Below are 22,411 nucleotides of genomic sequence, written 5' to 3' on the forward strand. Positions count from 1 at the left end.
AAGAAACCTGGGTTCCAGGGATATGAGCAAGTGGTAGAGCATGTGCCTCAAATATGTGAGGACCTGGGTTTAGTTCTCCCAAATCTCTCTCTCTCTCTGTCTCTCTCTCTCTCTCTCATACACACACACACACACACACACACGAATACTGAAGAACCAGTTAGAAATCACTAAGGCTTTTCTGGTTTCAAACTGTAGGATTTATGGACACAGAAAATCCAAACAAAAGAATGGGTGCAAGAACAATTTACAAAGGCTTGTCAGAGCAGCAAATTTGTCTTTCCCTGTGCTATTCCCCACCTTGCATTTCATGAAAATGACATCCTGTGCTCTCATCGCTCGAGCCTATTCACACCTGTCCCTCTACGCGGCAGGAACTCGCAGTGCAGCATCTTTGCCTGAGCTATGAATCAACAGAATGACAACAAACAGCCACCTCCAGTATTAAGTAAAACACCACCAGCAACAACAAAGAGGATTTAAAAACAAAACAAAACACAAACAGAAGAGGGAGAAAGAAAACACATTAGATATGCCAAATGCCCTTAAAATTTTCTTACTCTCTGTTTGCTTCAGTAGCACATAGACTGAAATGGAAGGGTACAGAAAAGATTAGCATGGCCCTAGACCAGAATGACAGGCAAATTCGTGAAGGTTCTATTTTTTTTTAATCAAAAGTACAAAATTTTCTTACTCTCATAAATCTTGCAATAAACAACAGACCCTCAAATTAATATGATTTGGATTCTGACAATTGTTGCACAATCTGCACTGACTAAAGCTGTATTTGAGCCCAGGAATACTTTGTATTACGGGATCCACAAGGAAAAATAGGGTTAATGGCCCCTTCAGTCTGTAAACGAAAACATTACAGCATAATGTGTATAAGTGTGAGGAGCTGAAAACTTAAAACAAGTTTGCTAGTCTAAGATACATCAGAATCAAAAAGGGTGTGGGCTGGAGAGATAGTACAAAGGTTAAATCACTTGCCTAGCATTTGACTGAGGCCACCCCCACCCTAGTTTGAATCCCCATACCGAATTTGGTCCCTTGAGCACCACCAGGAGTGACCTCTGAGTAGAGTTAGGTGAAACCCCTGAATCCTTTCCCCCCAAAAGAAATATCTTTACTTTGTATTCACCTGCAGTTCTGAGAATCGAATGCAAGTCCACACACACGCCACGGCATTGTGTCATGGGGCATGGGGGCCAATTATGAGCCCCAGTTCTGGGCTTGGCTTGGCTTTGGGGGAGTGGTCAACATGCTGTGTGTCATCTCTTTCACATTTTAATATCTGTGAAACCAAGATGTGTCTCCTAACTAGTACAAAAAGAAAGCACAGTGTCACACTTGAACCCATAGAGCCTTTTATTTTCTTTACAAGACCTGAAAAATGCCTTACAGGAAAGGGCATCTCAGACTTGTGGAAATAGGATAAACATGTTATTCCTTGATGTGCAGTTTCAGGAACTCAGGATGCTGAGAGCAATTCTCTTTTTATTTTCCTCTATTGTAACTATTTGCTACATACACACCATGTACACACAATACTTAGAGTCACCAGGATTTGCACCCTGGGGTTGGAACACACAAACTCTTCCTTTCCGCACAGGTGGGGGCCATTTAGGAAACCATGAGGCTAATTTGGGGCCAGAATCTTTGTCTTTAGATTTATCTGAAGTGTCATTTGGGAATGAACCCCAGGATGGGACTTCTCTGTGCCCCTGGGTCTGTTTTTATTTTCTCACAATTTCAGTCTTTTCCTTCCCCCAGAGGGCTCTGAAGATAACCAGGGCACCTACTCATAGGTCAGCTCTGGATCTGAGGACGAGCTTCCCCAGATGCTTGTGTGCAAGAGAGGGAGATGAGGTCACGGTTTACCATGTGAGGTCGGAGAGGGAGTACGGTACACAGGCATGACCCAGCCATCTGCCTGTGAGCAGAATGACGTGAGTCAAAGTGTGTCTATGGTCGCCAGACCCCGTCTCTTTAGATCTTCAAATCTGAGCCAAATTTCACAGCCAAATCTAAAAGTTAACCAGTAAAGTTGCTGCTTGCCAGGCCTCCACCTGACATAGCTTCCATCTGAACGGCCTGTGGCCTTTCGAGGACTGTGGCCTTTCAGATCCAGGGTTCCTCACCAGCTCTCACCTCAGCTCCCTTGGGCCTCACTTGGGTGGGAGTTGCGGCGGGGAAATGGTGGTTCCATAAAGCCTTGGAAAATTACCCCTAGAAAATTTCCCTTTCAATATGTGCTAATTGACTTTGTGTCACTAGGGACTATTTACGCCGTCCCAGGCAGCTGGCTCTGCAGCAGCTGTTTCATTTCTGAACCATGCTGAGATTTTCCCATTCAAGACAAGCTTCAAGATGACAGTTAAATCAGAGGCGGAATTGGCAGCCCCCCTCAATGATATTCAGTGAACATCTCCATGCTCTGACAGTGCCTCCCTGCCTCCACCCAGGGCTCCGTCTGAACTTAGTCCATATGCCGCCCAGAGCCCCCAGGGAGGCATGCAGACACCTTCACATCCTCACCCAGTAGGCATGGCTGCCACTCTGCGTCAGGGGAGAAGGGACGGTTTGGGACGTGGTGGGCTACACCTCGGCCCATCCCCTCATCCCATGCAGTGCTCCTGGCAACGTGAGGCAAAGGAGGCCTGGAGCTTTTTTAAATTTAATTTAATTTAATTTTTATTTTATTGAATCACCGTGAGATAGTTACAAGCTTTCATGTTTGGGTTACAATCTCACAATGATCAAACACCCATCCCTCCACCAGTGCACATTCCCCACCACCGATATCCTGGGTATACCCCCCCTTCCCACCCTCCCCCTGCCCCAATGGCAGACAATATTCCCCATACTCTCTCTACTTCTGGGCATTATAGCTTGCAACACAGACACTGAGAGGTCATCATGTTTGGTCCATTATCTACTTTCGGCACGCATCTCCCATCCCAACTGGTCAGGGGGCCTGGAGCTTGACCTGAGGCTGACCTCTGCACTGGCAAGTCATGAGTTCCTGAGTCACAAAGAGCTTTTGGAGTTCTTCCGCGCCAGGAGGAGGATTCACTCTGTCGCACACCGTGACTGTTTCAAGCCTTGCTGTCTAGAGACTGAGGGGGCTGCTGAAATGATCTTTTTTTTTCAATTGCTGAGACAGGGTTGGGGAAATGGTACAGAGTTTAAGGAATTTGCCTAGCACATATGTGACCTACCCCAGTTCAATCCCCGGCACCACATATGTTCTCCTGAACACCGACAGGAGTGATCCCTGAGGGCAGCTGGAGACGGTCCAAAAATCAAACAAAACACTGCCAAGACAGGGCCAGGGATTAGTACAGGGACTAGGGTGCATGTCTTGACTGATTTAATCCCTAGTACCCCCCATACCTTTTTTTTTTTTTTATGGAACCACAGTGAGATACACAGTTACAAAGTTGTTCATAATTGGGTTTTAGTCATATAATATTCCAACACCCATCCCTTCAGCAGTGTAGTTTCCCACCACCAATGCACATTTCCCTCCAGCCCCGCCCAACCCTCACCTGCCTCTATGGCAGGCATTCTCTCTCTCTCTCTCTCTCTCTCTCTCTCTCTCTCTCTCTCTCTCTCTCTCTCTCTCTCTCTCCCCCTCTCCCCTCCTCTCCTCTCTCTCTTTCTCTCTCTCCTCTCCTCTCCCTCCCGCCCCCTTTTTTTGGCATTATAGTTTGCAATATAGGCCATCATGTCCCTTTACCTATTTTTAACATTCAGTTCTTATCCAGAGTGATCAATTCCAACTATTACTATCATGCTGGTCCCTTCCCTATCCTAACATCCCCCCATTTAACCCTGAGCACAGCCAGGTATGGCTCCACAGGGAACCTCAGCCTTCACATTGAACCACTGCCCCAGGTGGCCAAGAGTGGCCCCTAGGCCCATTGAGCACTGCTTGGGAGACCACCAACCCTACCCCTGCCCTGCCAAATTACCAGACAGGCCAGGAAATAGCTCAACTCACTGGAGCACATACTTTGCATATAGGAGCCCTGGGTTGGATCCCTGGCACTGTATTGTCGTCCCCAGAGTACCAGCAGGAATGAGCACTAAGCCAGAAGCAGTCCCTAGCAGCACTGGGTGACACAAAATCAGAACTAAAACTAGTTAAAGTTAGTAGTGTGCACTCCTTTCTCCCAAATTTAGAATGTTTATGCTCAGGCTGGAGACAAGACAGGGGTTAAAGCACTTGCCTTGCATGCAGCCAACCCTAGTTTGATCCCTTATACTACATATGGTTCTCCAAGTAGCGCCGAGTGATTCCTGAGCACCCCAAGGTGTAAACCTCCCCCTGAGAGAGAGAGAAAGAGAAAGATAAAGAAGTTAAAGGAACATGCACAATTACTGATTTATACTACTAAGAATCCCAGAGAGCAGAAACCTGATAGGTTCATTATTTGTGTTGAAGATACCAAGCACCAGGGACCAGGGAGATCCCCAAAAGACTGGAGTGAAGGCTCTGAAACAGGAACCCCATCACATGGTTCCCCAGCAACAAGGGGAGCAACCTCTGAGCACCACCACAAGTGACTTTAAAAAATGTTCTATAGGGGGCTGGAGAGATAGCACAGCGGGTAGGGCGTTTGCCTTACACGCGGCCGACCCGGGTTCAAATCCCAGCATCCCATATGGTCCCCTGAGCACGGCCAGGGGTAATTCCTGAGTGCAGAGCCAGGAGTAACCCCTGTGCATCGCCAGGTGTGACCCAAAAAGCAAAAAAAAAAAAAAAATGTTCTATATATGTATGGGCTGGAAAGATAGTACAGGGCTTAAAGTACTTGTCTTACATATGGTTGACCCTGCTTCAATCCCTGGCACCTCAGATGGTCCAAGAGCATCGCTGAGAGTGATTCCTAAGAACAGAGCCAGGAATCAACCCTAAGCACAGCCAGATGTGCCCTCAAAAAACAAAACACATTTTTGGGGGGGTTTTGGGTCACACCCGGTGATGCACAGGGGTTACTCCTGGCTCATGCACTCAGGAATTACTCCTGGTGGTGCTCAGGGGACCATATGGGATGCTGGGAATCGAACCTGGGTCGGCCGAGTGCAAGACAAACGCCCCACCCGCTGTGCTATTGCTCCAGCCCCCAAAACACATTTTTATTTTTATTTTTATTTTTATTTATTTATTTTTTTTGCTTTTTGGGTCACACCCAGCAATGCACAGGGGTTACTCCTGGCTTTTCACTCAGGAATTACTCCTGGCGGTGCTTGGGGGACCATATGGGATGCCGGGGATCGAACCCAGGTCGGCCGTGTGCAAGGCAAACGCCCTACCCGCTGTGCTATCACTCCGGCCCCCAAAACACATTTTTAAAAGGAAAGAAGAAAAAGAAATATTTCCCAAAAAGAATAAATGCATCTGGCAACTACATGGACATGTTAAGTATTTGATACTGTATATAAAATATATTTTGTACAAACAGAAAAAAAAAATTAATGATCATCCAAATGACGGGCCAAATTCAAGGAGAGGAGAAGAAAAGCAGCCCGGCATAGCACAGAGCAGACGGGCTGTTCGTGTCATTGGCCATGGCGGGCCCCTGTGGCCGTGTGCTGGCCATTGACAGCCCTTAAAAGCACTGCTGTGCAAACAGGTATTATAAACAGAGATAATATAACTAGAAAGCTGTTGTGCAAATAGATATTAAGTGCTACAAGGATTTTTTGTCAAACCTTCTGCTCCTTTGGGCCCTGCTGGTGGTGCCTGGCAGCTGTCTCTGCCTGCCCACCTCCCAATCACAGTGCAGTCAGGCGTGAGGTCAGAGCTAAGAAGGGATTTCCACCCCGCTACTCTCTCTCCCTGTCTTTCTCTCTGTCTCCTTCTCTGCCTCTCTGTCTGTCTCTCTCTCACACACACACAGGCACACAGCTAAAAGGGAGTTGGGAGCACCATGGCTAGGGAGCACCAGCCCTGGTGAAGGCCACAGGGTCCCCTGGCAAGCACTGCCACCTTCTGGTGTGTGAGCACCACAGCCAGAGGAGAGGGCCCACCCCCACCACCCCAGGGAGCATCCAGGGGCCGAGGGAGGGAGCATCACAGCCAGGCATGTGTGCAGTTCCGTCTCTGCCACCACTCCCGAGGCACAGGAAGGTATAAAACAGCAGTTTGGAAAACATTTACCACTGGATATATCAACTCGGACCATGTCAGTCAGCCCCGCTTCAGGAAATTGAGGCTGGCTCCTTCCACGTGCAGCACTTAGGCAGGGCTGGCGGTCCTGTGTAAGCTGAAGTGTTTGAGACAGTCGCAGGGCCAAAGGCACTAAGAGTGTCTGGCAGGGAATGTGCACACACACACACACACACACACACACACACACACACACCTGCAAATAAGCAAATTTCCAGCAGGCATCGCTGCAAGCTCCTGCCACCCACTGGAGGACCCTGATGTCTTTCATGGATGGCATATATGTGCTCCCTCCCTGTTCCCCTAATTCCTGTGCTGAACTCGAACTGGACGTCTGGGAGGTGGCTTTTTTGGGAGGTAATCAGGTGGGGCTGGCAGAGCCCTGGGGATGCTGTGAACATCTTTTCAGAGGATCCGTGGGCCCCCTCTCCCAGCCTCTCCAGAGGGAACTAGAGAACCCTCACCTGTACTGCAGGAGATGCTCTCCACCCTCACCGCATCATCCGCGGGCACCGTCCCCCAGACTCCCCAGCTGTGGTTCTCTGTCAGCAGCCTGAGCAGACAAAGACCACTGTAGGACGCTGGCGAAGCCAGTAGCACATCTTTCACTGTGAGCTGACTTTAGCATTTTGTGGGGTTGGGGATTCCTAAGCAGTGCTCAGAGGCATGGGGTTGGTGGGGGACGGGCACTCCCAGAGACACTCAGCCAATTGAGGGTTCAAAGCAAGGACCCAAAGATTTGATGCTGCTCTGCAGCGCCAGAGACCACAAGGTGACTCAACAGTTCTTAGCAGCCATCAGGCCTACACCTGGCAATGCTCAGGGACCATACGGTGCCAGAAACCAAATGCTGGCCGCATGCATTCGAGGCATGCTGCTCCCTCCCAGCCCAGCACTAACCACGGAACACATGGTTTCTTTTTCAACGAATGATGGTTTGAAAAGCACATTCAGTCTAGAATTCACACCTTAGAAGGAAGTCACCCCTGCAACAGCAAAGCTGAGACTTAGAGCAGGTGGCCTGGGCTATCAAGGGAGGAGTTCTAGAGAAGCACCAGAGGGAGGAGCATTACAGGGAGGAGCAACAGAGGGAGGAGCTCCAAGGGGAGGAGCAACAGAGGGAGGAGCTCCAAAAGAGCACCAGAGGGAGGAACACCAAAGGGAGGAGCAACAGAGGGAGGAGCTCCAGAGGGAGGAGCAACAGAGGGAGGAGCACCAAACGGAGGAGCTCCAAAGGGAGGAGAGCCAGGGAAGGACACCAGAGGGAGGAGCACCAGAGGGAGGAACTCCAGAGGGAGGAGAGCCAGAGGGAGGAGCAATAGAGGGAGGAGCAATAGAGGGAGGAGCTCCAGAGGAAGGAGCACCAGAGGGAGGAGCACCAGAGGGAGGCTGCCAGCATTTGGGAGAGGTCACACCTTCCCCTATGGGATGTTTCTCCTGCTTGCTGCTCACTTCAGCCCAGACTTGCTAGAGAATTAAAGGGCTGCCGGGCCACAAAGGACACCCCGGCCCCCCCAGCTGCACAGGTCCTCAGAGAGGTGAGAGTTAGTCAGGGTGCTAAGATCGCCTCATTAGTCACTCCTCTGGGCTTCCTACCTCTGACTCCCCAGCTCAGCTTTCTCAGCTCAATGACCAAGTTGGGTGTGGGCCATTTCCAATGTCTGAGATTCCTCCCAGTTCCAATACCTTCTAAGATGGGTGGCTGGGACTTGCATGGAAATCTGTTCTAGCTTTTTCTCCCTTCCTTCAAAAAAATATTTGGAGGTAGGAATCCTCTCAAGGAGAGTCCAGAGTGTTGGCGGTTACTTCCAGTGACACTTGGCTAGAAGGGTGGCAGGAAGGTACAGTGTTACCGGGATCATGTGAGAATGTGCCAGGGACTGTGTGGGGCCTGGGATTGGACTCAGGCCAATTTTCTACGTGAGCTTTCTCCCTGGCCCCATGCAGATGCACGATCTTGGGTTTTTGCTTGCTTGTTTGGGGGCACTCCCAATGATGCTCAGGGGACCCCACAGTGCCAGAATCAAACCCAGAGCTCCTGCATGTGAAGCCTGTGCTTCAGCCTTGTCAGCCCTCTCCCTGGCCCCACCCATGTGTATTTAAAAACAAAACAAAGATCGGGTGATTGAACAACTTTTTGTACCACCACGTTCCCAAGTCTGTAACCATTGCATCCTGGTCTCCTGTCATCAGACATTGCTTTTTTCCAGTTTTTTTTTTTCTGATTTTAAACACACCACAATGAGCTCTCAGTGTGTTGCTGATAAGTCCCTCTGGCCAGCTTCCCAGAAGTGGAATTACTAGATGAAAAAGTAGGAGTTTCCTCAAGAGTCTTAATCAGCAAGGGGGATTTATAAGAGAAAACAGACATCTCTAAACCTTCATTTGACCTTTCACTATGACAAATTTTTAAATATGTGTGTATTAAGTATATATGAATCCATCATCTTGCTTCAATATTGATCAATTTCTACCATTCTTAGTCTTCTACCTTTGTCCACTCCTCTTCACTGGAGGCAATGTATCGACTTAATTGGCTATTTTGGGTTTGGGGGCCATACCTAGAGGTGCTTAGAGGCTGCTTCAGACACACTCAGGGAGGGGGTTGCTGCCTGCAGTGCTCAGACAACCATGTGGTACTGGGGATCAAACCCGGGTCTCCAGCATGAAAAATGTATGACTAATCCTTTGAGTTAACTCCCTGGCCTCCAAGGTTATTATTTTTTTTTCTTTTTGGGTCACACCTGGCAATGCATAGGGGTTACTCCTAGCTCTGCACTCAGGAATCACCCCTGGCAGTGCTCAGAGGACCATATGGGCTGCTGGGAATTGAACACAGGTTGGCTGAGTGCAAGGCAAATGCCCTACCCGCTGTACTATTGCTCCAGCCCCAAGGTTATTACTTTTTATAGTTATTTATTTCCATATTTTTTGTTGGGGAGGTTGTTGAGTCATACCCAGCAGTGCTCAGCAGCAACCCCTGGCTCTGCGCTCAGGAATCGTCCCTGGAGGTGCTCCAAAATCCTGCGAGATGATGAGGATCAAGTCCAAGTTAGCCACACTCAAGGCAAGTACCTTAACTTTTGTATTATCCCTGTGGCCTAATATAGTTCTTAAAATGTTTTGTTTGTTTGTTTGGGGACCACACCCAGTGGTGTTCAGGGTCTATTCCATGCTCTGGGCTCAGGAGTGATTCCACCTGGAGTTCCAGGGACTCAAACCTCAGTGAGTGGGATGCAGGACTGGCTCTCAACCCCTGTAGTAACTCTCTGGCCCAGGCCTTGGCATTTTCTGTTTAGTTTGGGGCTACACCTGACAGTGATAAGGGCTTACTTCTGACTCTGCATTCCAGGATCACTTCTGCTGGGACTTGGGAATCATTTACAGTTCCAAGGATCAAAACCTGGTCAACTTCATGCAAGGCAAGTGCCTTGGCCACTTGTATCTTCTTCCTTCTCCTCCTCTTCTTCCTCCCCCTCTTCCTCCTCCTCATCTTCCTTCCTTTTTGGGTCACACCCGGCGATACACAGGGGTTACTCCTGGCTCTGCACTCAGGAATTACTCCTGGCGGTACTTGGGGGACCATATGGGATACTGGGATTCGAATCCGGGTTGGCCGCGTGCAAGGCAAGCACCTATCCACTGTGCTATCACTCCAGCCCCTCTTCTTTAAGGTAAAATGCACATATATTGAAATGCATCTCCCGTACAAATCTTCACTACATAAACGATACACTTGAGTAAAACTCTGGCACAGCAGGAGACTGCTGTGGGGGAGGGAAGACAACACCCCTACCCACTGCTGTCCCACAGTCAAGCTAGTATCTCACAGCCTGAATCTTGGCATCATTAAGGGCCTCTGTGGCCTAAAGTCACAGTCGCCAGCTAGCAGGGGCCCAGCTCCACCTGGGTTTGTCTTGGCAGGGCCCCAGCCTGCATACAGAAACAGGTTCTTAAGCAAACCCGGATTCTGATTAGCGCCAAATGTTGACAGGAGGCTTTGGGGCTGGGAGGAGGGAAACTGCTCCTGCTCCTCCCCCAACTGCAGCCTCCTCCTCCCTCCTCCCCCACGTCCCCCTACCCTCATCCCCAATTAAAAGCAGGTACTTTAGGGGCACCATCCAGCTGGGGGCAGGGAAAGCTGGGCTCAGCTGAGTGGGGTCCATAGGTGACTGCTAATTCTGTTACGCTGCTTTGTTGCTTGGAAAATACTTAGTGAGGGGTCAGGGGTGGCATGCAGCCCCAGCAGACTATCAGAGCTGGCAAGGAGAGAAGGGTCTTTTGCTGGGAGGGAGAAAGGAGTATTTTGAGAAGACCTGTGAGAGACTTTTTGTTCTTGTTCTTTGGGGCAACACCCAGCAATGCTCAGGGGTTATTCCTAGCTCTGTGCTCAGGTCTCCTACCAGTGCTCAGGGAACCATAGGAGATGTCAGGGATCAAATCCATGTCTGCTACATGCAAGGCAAGTGCCCTGCCTGCTGTACTATCCCTCTGGCCCAGAACTATGAGACTTTGAACCTCTAGGCCCCAAATGGGACTTTCTCTTAGGCCCAACACTAGATAAACAGTTTCCTGAACTCCCATTATCTGAGCTTTCTTCTTCAAAGTGCCCTCACACAGATTTTGGGTCCTGATCAGGCTCAGGGGGACCCTGAACTCACAGGGTCCCATCCTGAAGTAGGGTGAAGCATGGGGTCATATCTACTGTTCTCCAGCCTGAGGGACCAGGATGTTCCCACCTTATTTCAGATTTTGTTGTTTTAGGCCACACCCCGCTGTACTAGGGGTTACTCCCAGTGGTGCTCAGGAGACCAGGTGGTGCCAGGGATGGAACCCAGGGCTTCCAGACATAAAGCAGGGCTCCCTGATCTTTCCCACCATCCAAGACTGCTGACTCAGACGCAGGAGCCTCAGCCCTGGGCGCCCCTGCTCTGCGGCCTGTGAGCATATAAAGGTTCCTGGCCCCAGTGAGCTCCAGCCCACCCCAGATTCTGATTCTCTTCTAGATTTTTTTTCTCTTTCTCCCTCTTGCAAAATTCTCATTAAGGGCAAGAGTGATAGCACACAAGGCTGGAGCAATAACACAGCGGGTAGGGCATTTGCCTTGCACTCGGCTGACCCGAGTTCAATTCCCAGCATCCCTATGGTTGGTCCCCTGAGCATCACCAGGGGTAATTCCTGAGTGCAGAGCCAGGAATAACTCCTGTTCATCATTGGTGTGACTCAAAAAGCAAAAACAAAACAAAAAAAGTGATAGCACAGTGGATAGGACGGTTGCCTTGCATGAGGCTAATTCGGGTTTGATCCCCAGCACCCCATATGGTCCCCTGAACACCACCTGGCGTAATCCCTGAGCACATAGCTAAGAGTCATCCTTAAGTATAGCAGGATGTGGCCCAAAAAACCAAAACCAGGGGCTGGAGCGACAGTCCAGCGGGGAGGGCGTTTGCTTTGCACGCAGCCAGCCCAGGTTCGATCCCCAGCATCCCATATGGTCCCCTGAGCACCGCCAGGAGTAATTCCTGAGTGCAGAGCCAGGAGTAACCCCTGTGCAGAGCCAAAAAGCAAAAAAAAAATTTTTTTTTAATTTCTAAAAATGTTTTTTAAAAGTAATGTGGAGTTCGTGCCTGCTTCAATCAGCTTAATCAGTGGCTGAATAAATATCAGTACTCCTACATAAAAAAACAATTTATTTTTTTTGGCATTGGGGGGTGCAGTTTAATGCCACAGTCTTTACTTGAAAGAGAAAATCACTAAGGGTTGAATTGCAAGCTCTGGGACAGACTCCAGGCAAAGGACGCTGCTGGGACCTTTCTTTCCTGACCCTTAGCTGTTCCATCACCCTCAGAGCAGGCGCCAGAGGCAGCAACAGCCCGAGCAGAGCCCAGACCAGCTGGCCCAGCCACTCAAGCCCTCTGCCATTGCCTAGCAACCCCCTACTAAGGCCTGGGATGCCTGGCATGAAGCAGAGTGGGGGAGCCCAGCCTTACATCCCTCCTTCCAACTTTTGATTTGGAATAGCAGGGACAGCACTTGGTGACCCCAGAAATGCCCTTCCAAGACCTTGGTCATGAACACACCCCACAAAGCAGATGTGGAGGTCTTCACAGGTGGCGGGGATCCCCGAGGTGCAGGCCAACTGCTGGGATGGGGCTTTGAGCATGTCACCCTACTGGCCTCCACAAACCTGTCCTGCTGTCCTTGCACCTTGCCCTCTGGTTGACAGCTGCCATCTCTTTCCTGTCCCCTGACCCTTGGAAGGTCAGTTTGCCCAGTGCACCTGCAAGCCTGCAATTTGGCAAGTCACCGGGCGCACTGTCCACTGTCCATTGCTGCCTCTGCTGCGCTCCCGGCTCAGAAGGGCTGGTTTGGCCCGAGTTTTTGGAACTGGGCCTGGCTCTGAGTAGGGCCCACAAGTCTTTGTGCAATGGGGGAGAAACGGCAGGACCCCAGAGCAGCTCTGGGTCAGGGCCCCACCATCCCCAAAACTGTAGGGTCCCAGACCAATGATTCAATCGCATGATCTGACTCCTGTGCTAATAAAAGAGCAGCCTTTCAGGACAACTGGGAGAGCATGCTCAGGAAACCTCTTCATAAGCTGCTTTTGTTTCTGTTTTATTTTGGTTTTGGTTTGTTTTGGTTTGGGGCCACACTGGGTTCAGGGCTTACTCCAGGCTCTGCACTCAGGAATTACTCCTGGCGGTGCTCAGGGAACCATATGGGATGCTGGGGATCAAACCCCAGTTGTCTGTGTGCCTGGCAAGGGTCCTACCCACTGCTCTATCTCTCTGGCCTCTGCTGCTACTTTTTTTTTCTGCACCCGGTCCAGACAAAGTCAGACCCGAACACCTGAAGAATCTGCTGCCAGTACTCATCAATACACTGGCTTGGCTCTTCACATGCTACTTGTCTGAATGCAAGGTTCCGTCCCAATGGAAAACCAGCAGGACCATCCTGTTGTACGAGAAGGGAGACATCCACGACATCAGCAACTATCGCCCGATCTGCCTGCTGTCCGTCGTCTACAAGTTATTCACTCGAGTCATCCTGAATAGAATTGGCAGACACTAGACGAAGGACAACCATGCGAGCAAGCTGGGTTCTGAAAAGGATTCAGCACTATCGACCATATCCACACGGTGACCAAGCTCATTGAGGTCTTGCGAGAGTTCAAGATGCCGCTCTGTCTAATGTTCATTGATTTAAAGAAGGCCTGTGATTCTGTTGAGACTGAAGTGGTCATCGAAGCCCTAGCCAAACAGGGCATTCAACCTCAGTACATCAGGGTCCTCCTCGAGCTGTATTATGAATTCACCACCAGGATCTCACCACCATTCTACAAGGAAGTGATCATTGACGAGAGGGGTTCGGCAGGGCGACACCATTTCATCGAAACTCTTCAGTGCCACTTTCGAGAACGGCATGTGATGACTGGAATGGGAAGGAATGGCAGTGAAGATAGACGATCGGCAACTATACCACCTCTGCTTCGCTGACGACATTGTTCTAATAACACCAAATATCAACCAAGTGGCACAAATGCTGGCCAACTTCGACCGTGAGTGTGGAAAGGTCGGACTGTAGCTGAATCTCACAAAGACAATGTTCATGAGAAATGGATTAGTTCCTCATGTGCCATTTGCCCTCAACGGAACGAACATCTCTGAATGTAGCAGTTATGTGTACCTAGGTCGAGAACTCAACATGACAAACGACCTGGCACCTGAACTGCGCAGGAGGAAGAGAGCGGCGTGGTACGCCTTCAAGAGCATCAGAGAAGTGGTTAAGAGGACGAAGAACCTCCAGCTCTGGGCAAATCTTTTCAAATCCACCATTCTTCCTGCTCTAACATAAGCCTCAGAGACCTGGGTCCTATGCAAACAGGATGAGAATGCTATTTGGGTATTCCCAAGAGGAATCAAAAGAGCTATGCTTGGAGTATCGCGTTTCACTCAAGTGAGAGAAGGAATCTGGAGTTCTGAACTCCGTTGACAATCAAGAATCAGGGATGCTGTCTCGTTTGCCAAGGTGTCGAAAATCAGATCAGCCAGACATGTAATGAGATTCAAAGATGAATTCAGATTCTGCTGGACTAGAGCTGTTTCTGACTGGACTCCATGGGACGTCAAAAGACCGCATGGCCGCCCACCTACGAGATGGTCAGACTTCTTCGTCAAGACCCTGAATGAACAGTTTGAAGCTCTTCCTGTTCCTGGAGTGAGCAGGCGCCATTGGACAACACTAGCATGTGACAGGGACAAATGGAGAAGTTATTGGTGCCTGCTTGAACAAATCAATGAACAACAGGATGACAAGTGATACAAGTGATTTTTAAAAAAATTTTTATTAGTGAATCACCGTGAGGCACAGTTATAGACTTACAAACTTTTGTGCTTACATTTCAGTCATACAGTGGTCAAGTGCCCATCTCTCCACCAGTGCCCATTTTCCACCACCATGGTCCCAGCATCCCTCCCATCACTCCTACCCAAGAGCAGCAGCTACTGCTATGACTGGCCTGAAGGGGCTCCAGGTATGAGCAGTAGCCATCTCTCTTCTTCCTGCTAACAGGACGGGCAGAAAGGATCCTGGTAGAGCCAGAGAGGTGGCCGGGGCGGGGTGGGCTCCCTGCTGGTAACTGCCCGCCCTCTTTTACGCTCTTCTCTGAGTTGGATCTTCTCATACATATGGAATATCATCTGTCCCTCTCTCCCACTTTTTCTCCCCCAAAGCTGATCTTTCTGGCAGAACTGGGGCTTGCTGACATTTATAGCAGTTTGGTACAGGGGCCTTGAGGTACTGCTTGTAAATATCCCCAGGATTTGTAAATATCCCTAATGACTTCATAGCCGGGAGACAAAATGTCCCTTTATAAATTCCAATCCCTTTCTGATAGGCCAGTGTTCAGTACACACATCTGTCTATAAGACGGGCTTTATGAGACTGTGTTTCAAAAGATGTGCTTTTCTTGTTTTTTAATGAAATTAAAATGATCCATTAATTTTTTTCACTTGCACTTTCTGCACTTTTAATCATACATGAAAGAAATGGTCAGCTGGGTCCTTCCCTGCAAAATCCTGCAAGGACGGCTCAGATTGGCTGTGTTAGCTACTTACAGACCGGAGGGTGGGCTCAGAGCCTGAAGCTCCGAGTCAACACGTGCACTTCCTATCTCCCTGGAGGAAATATATTAGAGGTGCTTTTTGGGGGTGGGGGTAGGGCAGGGAGGCTCCCAAGCTGTGCTCAGAAGACCTGAAGCACCAGGAACAAATATATTCAAGAGACACAAAACCATAACCTCTTAGAACACCATTTCTCAAACAGGGTGCTAAAAGCCCTCTGAGCGATCCATCAGCGATTATTCACTGTCTCCTCCTGCCTTGCTGCCTGGCAACCAGAACTCCACTTTTCATTTCTGAATTTACCAATTGTGAACATTCCTTAGAAATTATTTGTTAATTTGTTTGGGGGGCACACTTGGTGGTGTTCAGGGATTATTCCTGGATCTGTGCTCAAGAATCAGTCCTGGCAGGGTAGTGCAATAGTACAGTGGGGAGGGCGCTTGCCTGGCATGCATCTGACCTGGGTTTGATTCCTGGCAACCCATAGGGTCCCCTGAGCACCAACAGGTATGATCGCTGGGTGCAAAGCCAAGCCCTGAGCACAGCCAGGTGTGGCTCACATCACCCACCATCACCCACCACCACAAAATAAAAAAATAAATAAATAGAGAGAGAGAGAAAGAGAGAGAGAGAGAGAATCAGTCCTAGTGGTGCTCAAGATGGGGTGCTATATGTGCTGCCAAGGATTGAACCCAGGGGGCTAGAGCGATAGCACAGAGGGTAGGATGTTTGCCTTGCATGCAGCCAACTTGGGTTCAATCCCCAGAATCCCATATAGTCCCCTGAGCACCGTCAGTGGTAATTCCTGAGTGCATGAGCCAGAAGTAACCCCTGTGCATTGCTGGGTGTTACCCCCCAAAAAACAAATGAGGGTGAGTGCCTTAGCCACTCTGCTAGCTCTGGCTCCATTTCCTCAAAATCGAATAGATTATGGCATTTTTGCATCTGGCTTTTTTAAACTTAATGTAATGTTTTCATTATGTGTATGGCAGGATGTGTCTGTTTTTAATTTCTTTTTATGACTTGACAAGATTCCATGTATGGATGTTTAACATTTATTATTACATCCAATACTGAGATTGTTTCCACTTTGAGGCTATTCTAAAACAACACTCCATGAATCTTTGTGTACAGTTTGTGTGGACACATGTTATCCAGTCTCTTGGAATATACTCAGGATTTGCTGGGTCAGATGGTATTGAACTTCCTGAATTTCCAAACTTCTCTTTCACAGCAGCTGCACTGTTTTAGATTCCTACCAGCAACAAATGAAGGCTCCCATTTCTCCATGTCCGTGCCAATTCCGTCTTTATGGCCACATGACTGGGTTGCTTTGTGGTTGACTCAAAGCCCAGTTTCCAGCCCTGGCTTCTATGAGCTCACAAGTGCTCACCTCTTCTTTTTTTTTTTTTTACTTTTTGGGTCACACCTGGCGATGCACAGGGGTTACTCCTGGCTCTGCACTCAGGAATCACTCCTGGCAGTGCTCGGGATCATATGGCATGCTGGGGATCGAACCCAGGTCGGCCGCGTGCAGGGCAAACACCCTACCCGCTGTGCTATTGCTCCAGCCCCAATTACATGAAAATTTTAAAATAAAGTTTAAATAGATGAAGTGTGCACTGTGTGATTTCTATCTCACAATGAAACTGTTTTATCAAAAGAAGGTGGGGATCAGGGAGGGTTGGAGAAACAGCTCAGGGGACCATATGGGATGCTGGGAATAGAACCCGGGTCAGCTGCATGCAAGGCAAATGCCCCCCACCCCCGCTGTGCTATTGCTCCAGCCCCTCACCTCTTCTTTTTTAAAAAAAAAATAAAAAAATTTATAAAGCAGTTCACAATATTTGATTACATTTAATGTTCAAACACCAATCCCACCATTACACCTTCCCACCACCATTTTAATTTTTATTATTTTTTTAAATTTTTTTTTAATTTTAATTTTTTTATTGAGTCACCATGTGGAAAGTTACAAAGTTTTCAGGTTTAAATCTCAGTTATACAATGCTCGAATACCCATCCCTTCACCAGTGCACATATTCCACCACCAAGAATCCCAGTATAGCTCCACCCCGCACCCCCACACCCCTAACCCCCCCACGCCCCTAACCCCCCCACCATAAGCCCCCCCGCCTGTGTAACTAATACATTTCACTTTACTTTCACTTTGATTGCATTCAATATTTCAACAAAACTCACTATTATTGTTTGGAGAGTCTCTCCCCTAAAGTCAGACCTGCTGAAAAGGAAGCATTAGATAATTTGTTTTCCATTGCTGAGGATGAGGAGGTATGAGGTCGAGTGACCACACTTAGCGGCCTCTCGGTTTTGGGTTTCTGTATTTTAGTATTTTAGTAACTAAGTCCAGAGAGACATCTGCCAGAAGTTGCATCATTGCCAACTTGTACTTCTCAGTTACATTATATTCCACACATGAGTGCAATCTTTCTATGTCTGTCTCTTTCTTTCTGACTCATTTCACTCAACATGATACTTTCCATGTTGATCCATTTATATGCAAATTTCATGACTTCATGTTTTCTGATGGCTACATAGTATTCCATTGTGTAGATGTACCAGAGTTTCTTTAACCAGTCATCTGTTTTGGAGCACTCTGTTTTTTTCCAGATTCTGGCTATTGTAAACAGTGCTGCAATGAACATAGAAATACATATGCCATCTCTACTATACCGTTTTGCCTCTCCGGGATATATTCCCAGAAGTGGTATTGCTGGGTCAAATGGAAGCTCAATTTCTAATTTTTTTAGAAACATCCATGCTGTTTTCCAAAAGGACTGAACCAGTCGGCATTCCCACCAGCAGTGAAGAAGAGTCCCTTTCTCCCCGCATCCACGCCAACACCGGTTGTTTTTGTTTTTGGGGATGTGGGCCAGTCTCTGTGCCCACCACCATTTTTAGGGTTGTCTCCATCCCAAACCCTAATCCCTGCCCCAAATCAGAACTGAAATAATATAATATTTCCCTCTAAAGTTGGCTGCCTCCTACTTTGAATCCCATCAAATGTGGTACAGTGCTCTCAGAGTACAGGTAGGGTGTGTCCTGTCAAGTGTCCAGGGAAAAGTTCACTCCTGGGTGAACTTGCCTGAGCACGTGAAGAGCAGCCACAAGCAGGGCGGTGGTTGAGTTCTGGAGGTTTTCAGCTGCCAGGGCTGGGTCCTTTGGGGGCAGGAACGGGTCTTACCTTCCCTCCCTCTGGGGCGCTCCAAGTGAAATAGCCTGGCATGCGGTCTGGTGGCATGGTTGCATGGTTATGGCAAGCATAATGTTGCTCCCTTCCTGGAGAGAAGGACGTGTGATCTGGATGGTGGCCGATGATGAGATTATCTGGCGCCAGGCAGGGGTGGGGGGAGTGCAGGCAGAGGATCTCCATTCCTGGTCCCCTTGAACCCAGAGTTCTCAGTCACAAAGTCCTGCATACTTGGGTTTTCTGGGGGTTCACTGGTGGGTGAGGATTGGCTCAAGCATGTGGAGAGCAGCCGTGAACAGGGCAGCAGTTGAGTTCTAGAGGTTTCCAGCTGCCGGGGCTGGCTCCTTTGGGTGGGGAGGGGTCTCACCTGCCCCTCTCTGGGGCGCCCTGAGTGTTCAACTCTTCTCAACTCCGTGCTCAGTGATACTGAGAGCTTGAAATTGACTATGATGGGGGTATTCATACCACAACACGTTATAGCCCAGCAACCATAATATAAGCACAGCTTACCCTCTCATTCACCAGCCTGGCACTGAAAGTGTCCTGAATTCAACAGTTTATCTCATTTTCTCTTTTCTTTAGTTTGTAAATCCACCCTTCCACCAAAACAGTTCAATTACAACCCTTGCCTTCCAGAGTTCTGCTCAAAATGTCTTACACAAGGGCCGAAGAGATAGTGGATAGGGTGCTTGCCTTTCACGTGGCTAACCCAGGATCGTCCCTGGTATACCATATGGTCCCTGAAGCCTGCCAGGAGTAATCCTTGAGAACAGCACCAGGAGTAAGGCCTGAGTGTGGCCCCAAAACAAAAACAATTTGAAAAATCCACAAAACATCTTACACAAAGCTATTTCCTAGCTTGAACTGCCTTCATGATGAGATGATCTCAAGTTTATATGCTGATGCTCTGAGTCCTGTATCGAGAAGTGAGTGTGGGGGACAATCCTTTTATGTAAGTGGCCTTAGGGGATTCTTCAGACTTACTGGCTATTTTTGTGTAGGGCAGGCATGTGGAAGAGGGATTTGGGTCACATGTCAGGGCTCTGTAGCCACAATCTGCTCTGTGCTCAGAGGACTATGTAGTGGCAGGAGTCGAACTGGGAGCCAACATTTAAAAACTGTTCTTTGGCAGGGAGATGGGCCAGAAAGCTGGGACACATGCTTCTTTGCATGCCGGAGCCCAAACACTACTGGGCTCGGGCTCTAGAATTGGACCATCCTGCAGGCTGAGGAAGGACCTAAGAGAAATAGGTAACAAGACACTATTCCTGAATTTATGAGGTGCTAAATGAAGCATCAGGGTAAAAGAGTGGTGTCAAGACTGGTATTTTAAGGACCAGAATGATAGTACAGCAGGTAGGGCATTTGCATTGCATACAGCTGACCTGGGCTTGAGCCTGGTATCGCATATGGTTTCCCGAGCACCGCCAGGAGTGATCCCTAAGTGCACAGCCAGGAGTAATGTCCTGAGGACAGTCCAACAGTGCTCAGATGCCTCTAGGGCCACACCAAGCAAAGCACTCACCCTGATTGCCTATGCTTTCTCCAGCCTCAAGGCCTCCAAAGTAGCTCAACACCTACACTGCCGATTAAGTCAACTGAGAGAGAACTCAATTGGCTGCTGACATGCTGTGGGTATGGGATACTCAGATTTCAGCACCACATGGTCCCTGAGCACTTCTGTGACTCACACAACACAGAGCAAAGAGGAGCCACCAAACACCAGGAGATTCTCCAGGCTCCAGCTCACTGACCCATTTGAACCATTAACAGCAGCTCTCATGGTACAGCCATAGCCCTCAGAGGAAGCCCCAACCTGGGGCCAGGTTTACAGGGGCTGGCTTTCATACCCTGATGCCTCCTTACTCCCCCAGTCTTCTTGCTCTTTATTCCCACCTTTTGTCCCAGCACAACACTCCAAGATGTTGCTCATTTTACTTCAAAGTAATTCAATAGATAAATACTCACTAAGTAATACAGTGTGGGAATACAAAGAAGATGGGAGGCAGTCCTGGCTTGTCCAGGAACCACTGTGGACAGCTGTGTAGGTTGTGCCTTGCACAATCCCTAGAAACACAATTAACAGAACAGCATGCAAGGTACAATTTGATTAGATACATGATAAAATAAGAATGTTATGAGATAAACATATCAGGTAGAAAGTGAGAGATAAAAAACTTATACTTTATAAGTGTTAAAAATCAATTTTTTAAATAAAAGAATGAATTATTTCTTAGTACCCCTCCAGTTTTGCCTCCAGTCCGATCTACAGTCTCCTAACTTAGCGAGGTGCTGTTAAAATTCAGCCTCCTATCTCAATATGAATAATTGGACTCAATTTATAATAGTCCCTCATATAGGATGGGAGAGATATAGGGGTCAGAAGTCATCCTTACCTGCCCGGGGTCTCCGTTTAATCCCCAGCACTGCAATCCCCAGTGTTCAAATCCCAGAACCGCCGGCCTGGCCCAGATGGGCCTTGAAACCTAATCAGAACAGTGCCACATCCCCGGGCCCTAAAACTGACCCAGTTGGCAATTATCAACATGGTGGGCTCTTGGGCCTTCTGAGCACTTGTTGGGAGCCTCCCCCAAAAGACAAGGGAATAAGAGTATTGAGGCTAAAGGGAATGTGCCTGCCACAGAGGCAGGCGTGTGTGTGTGTGTGGGGGGGGGTGGCGGGAGGGATACTGGGAACATTGGTGGTGGAGAATGGGCATTGGTGGAGGGATGGGTACTCAATCATTGTATGACTGAAATGTAAACTCAAAAGTATGTATGGCTGTAATTATGTCTCAAGGTAATTCATTAAAAAATAAATAAATAAAAAATTTTTGAGGGGCTGGAGCAATAGTACAAGCAGGTAGGGCATTTGCCTTGCACATGGACAACCCGGGTTCAATTTCCAGCATCCCATATGGTCCCCCGAGCACTGCCAGGAGGAATTCCTGAGTGCATGAGCCAGGAGTAACTCCTGTGCATCGCTGGTGTGACACAAAAAGCAAATAAATAAATAAATATTTTAAAAAAGAGTACTGAGGCTGGAGAGATAGCACAGGGGTTAAGGCACTTGCTGTGCATGTGGCCGACCCCAGTTTGATCCCTAGTACTACACAGGGTTCCCCCAGCACTGGCAGGAGTGATCCTTGATCTTAGAGCCAAGAGTTAGTTTGTGCCAGGTGTAGCCCAAAAGTCACCCCCCAACACACACACATACACATACACACTCTAAAATAAAGAATTCTTCCTAACCTGTGGATTATGCAATGCTTTCGTGACTAGTCTGCAGTTCCACGCATTCTCCTGCCTCTGGTTTTGTTTTCCCAGAGAGAACCCCACAGTGAGGACTGTGGTTTCGAAAAGTGTATTATTTCAATAGCACAGCTGGTAGGACGTCTGCCTTGCATGTGGCCGACCCAGGTTCGATTCCCAGCATTCCATATGATCCCCTGAGCACCACCAGGAGTAATTCCTGAGTGCATGAGCCAGGAGTAACCCCTGTGCATCGCCAGGTGTGACCCAAAAAGAAAAAAAAATTCCAGATAGGGGACCAGAGTGCTGGAACAGAGGAGAGGGCATTTGGCTTGCATGCGGCTGACTTGGGTTTAATATGGTCTTCTGAGCCCTCCAAGAGTGATTCCTGAGCAGAGAGTCAGAAGTCAGCCCTGAACATGGCCAGCTGTGGCTCAAAAAACCAAAAAAGAGACAGTCTCACTTAAGCCATTGTCCAATCCTAGGATAGTCTCGTTCTTGGCCCTGGCCTCCTGCTCTTGTTCTGCCAGGCTTGGCTGTAGCCCTGCCTGAGACCTAACAGCGCTTGGGCAGGTGCTTTTACAGAAGGTTCTCAGCCTGATGCCACTTCAGTACTGGCAGAGTCCAGTCACTGAGCTGGAGTCTTGTC

General features: G+C 48.6%; 1 protein-coding gene and 1 pseudogene across 3 annotated transcripts in view; one reads left to right on the forward strand and one right to left on the reverse strand.

Moving 5' to 3' along the window:
- The window catches only part of ELAPOR1 (endosome-lysosome associated apoptosis and autophagy regulator 1), an 89,213-nt gene that overhangs the window by 39,319 nt on the left and 27,483 nt on the right, over nucleotides 1-22,411 (reverse strand). Inside the window, exon 1 of one of the 3 annotated variants that reach the window (XM_055140755.1) lies at nucleotides 301-436. The exons of the other annotated variants lie outside the window; for them this stretch is intronic. Within the exon in view, the coding sequence (XP_054996730.1) occupies nucleotides 301-336 (36 nt within the window). The 5' untranslated portion in view covers nucleotides 337-436. Of the gene's footprint in view, nucleotides 1-300; nucleotides 437-22,411 lie in introns of those variants that run through there. 3 annotated transcript variants of the gene reach the window in all.
- Nucleotides 568-668, forward strand: LOC129405298 (U6 spliceosomal RNA; annotated as a pseudogene).

Source organism: Sorex araneus, chromosome 5 (assembly GCF_027595985.1).
Source record: "Sorex araneus isolate mSorAra2 chromosome 5, mSorAra2.pri, whole genome shotgun sequence".
NCBI classification, from domain to species: Eukaryota; Metazoa; Chordata; class Mammalia; order Eulipotyphla; family Soricidae; genus Sorex; species Sorex araneus.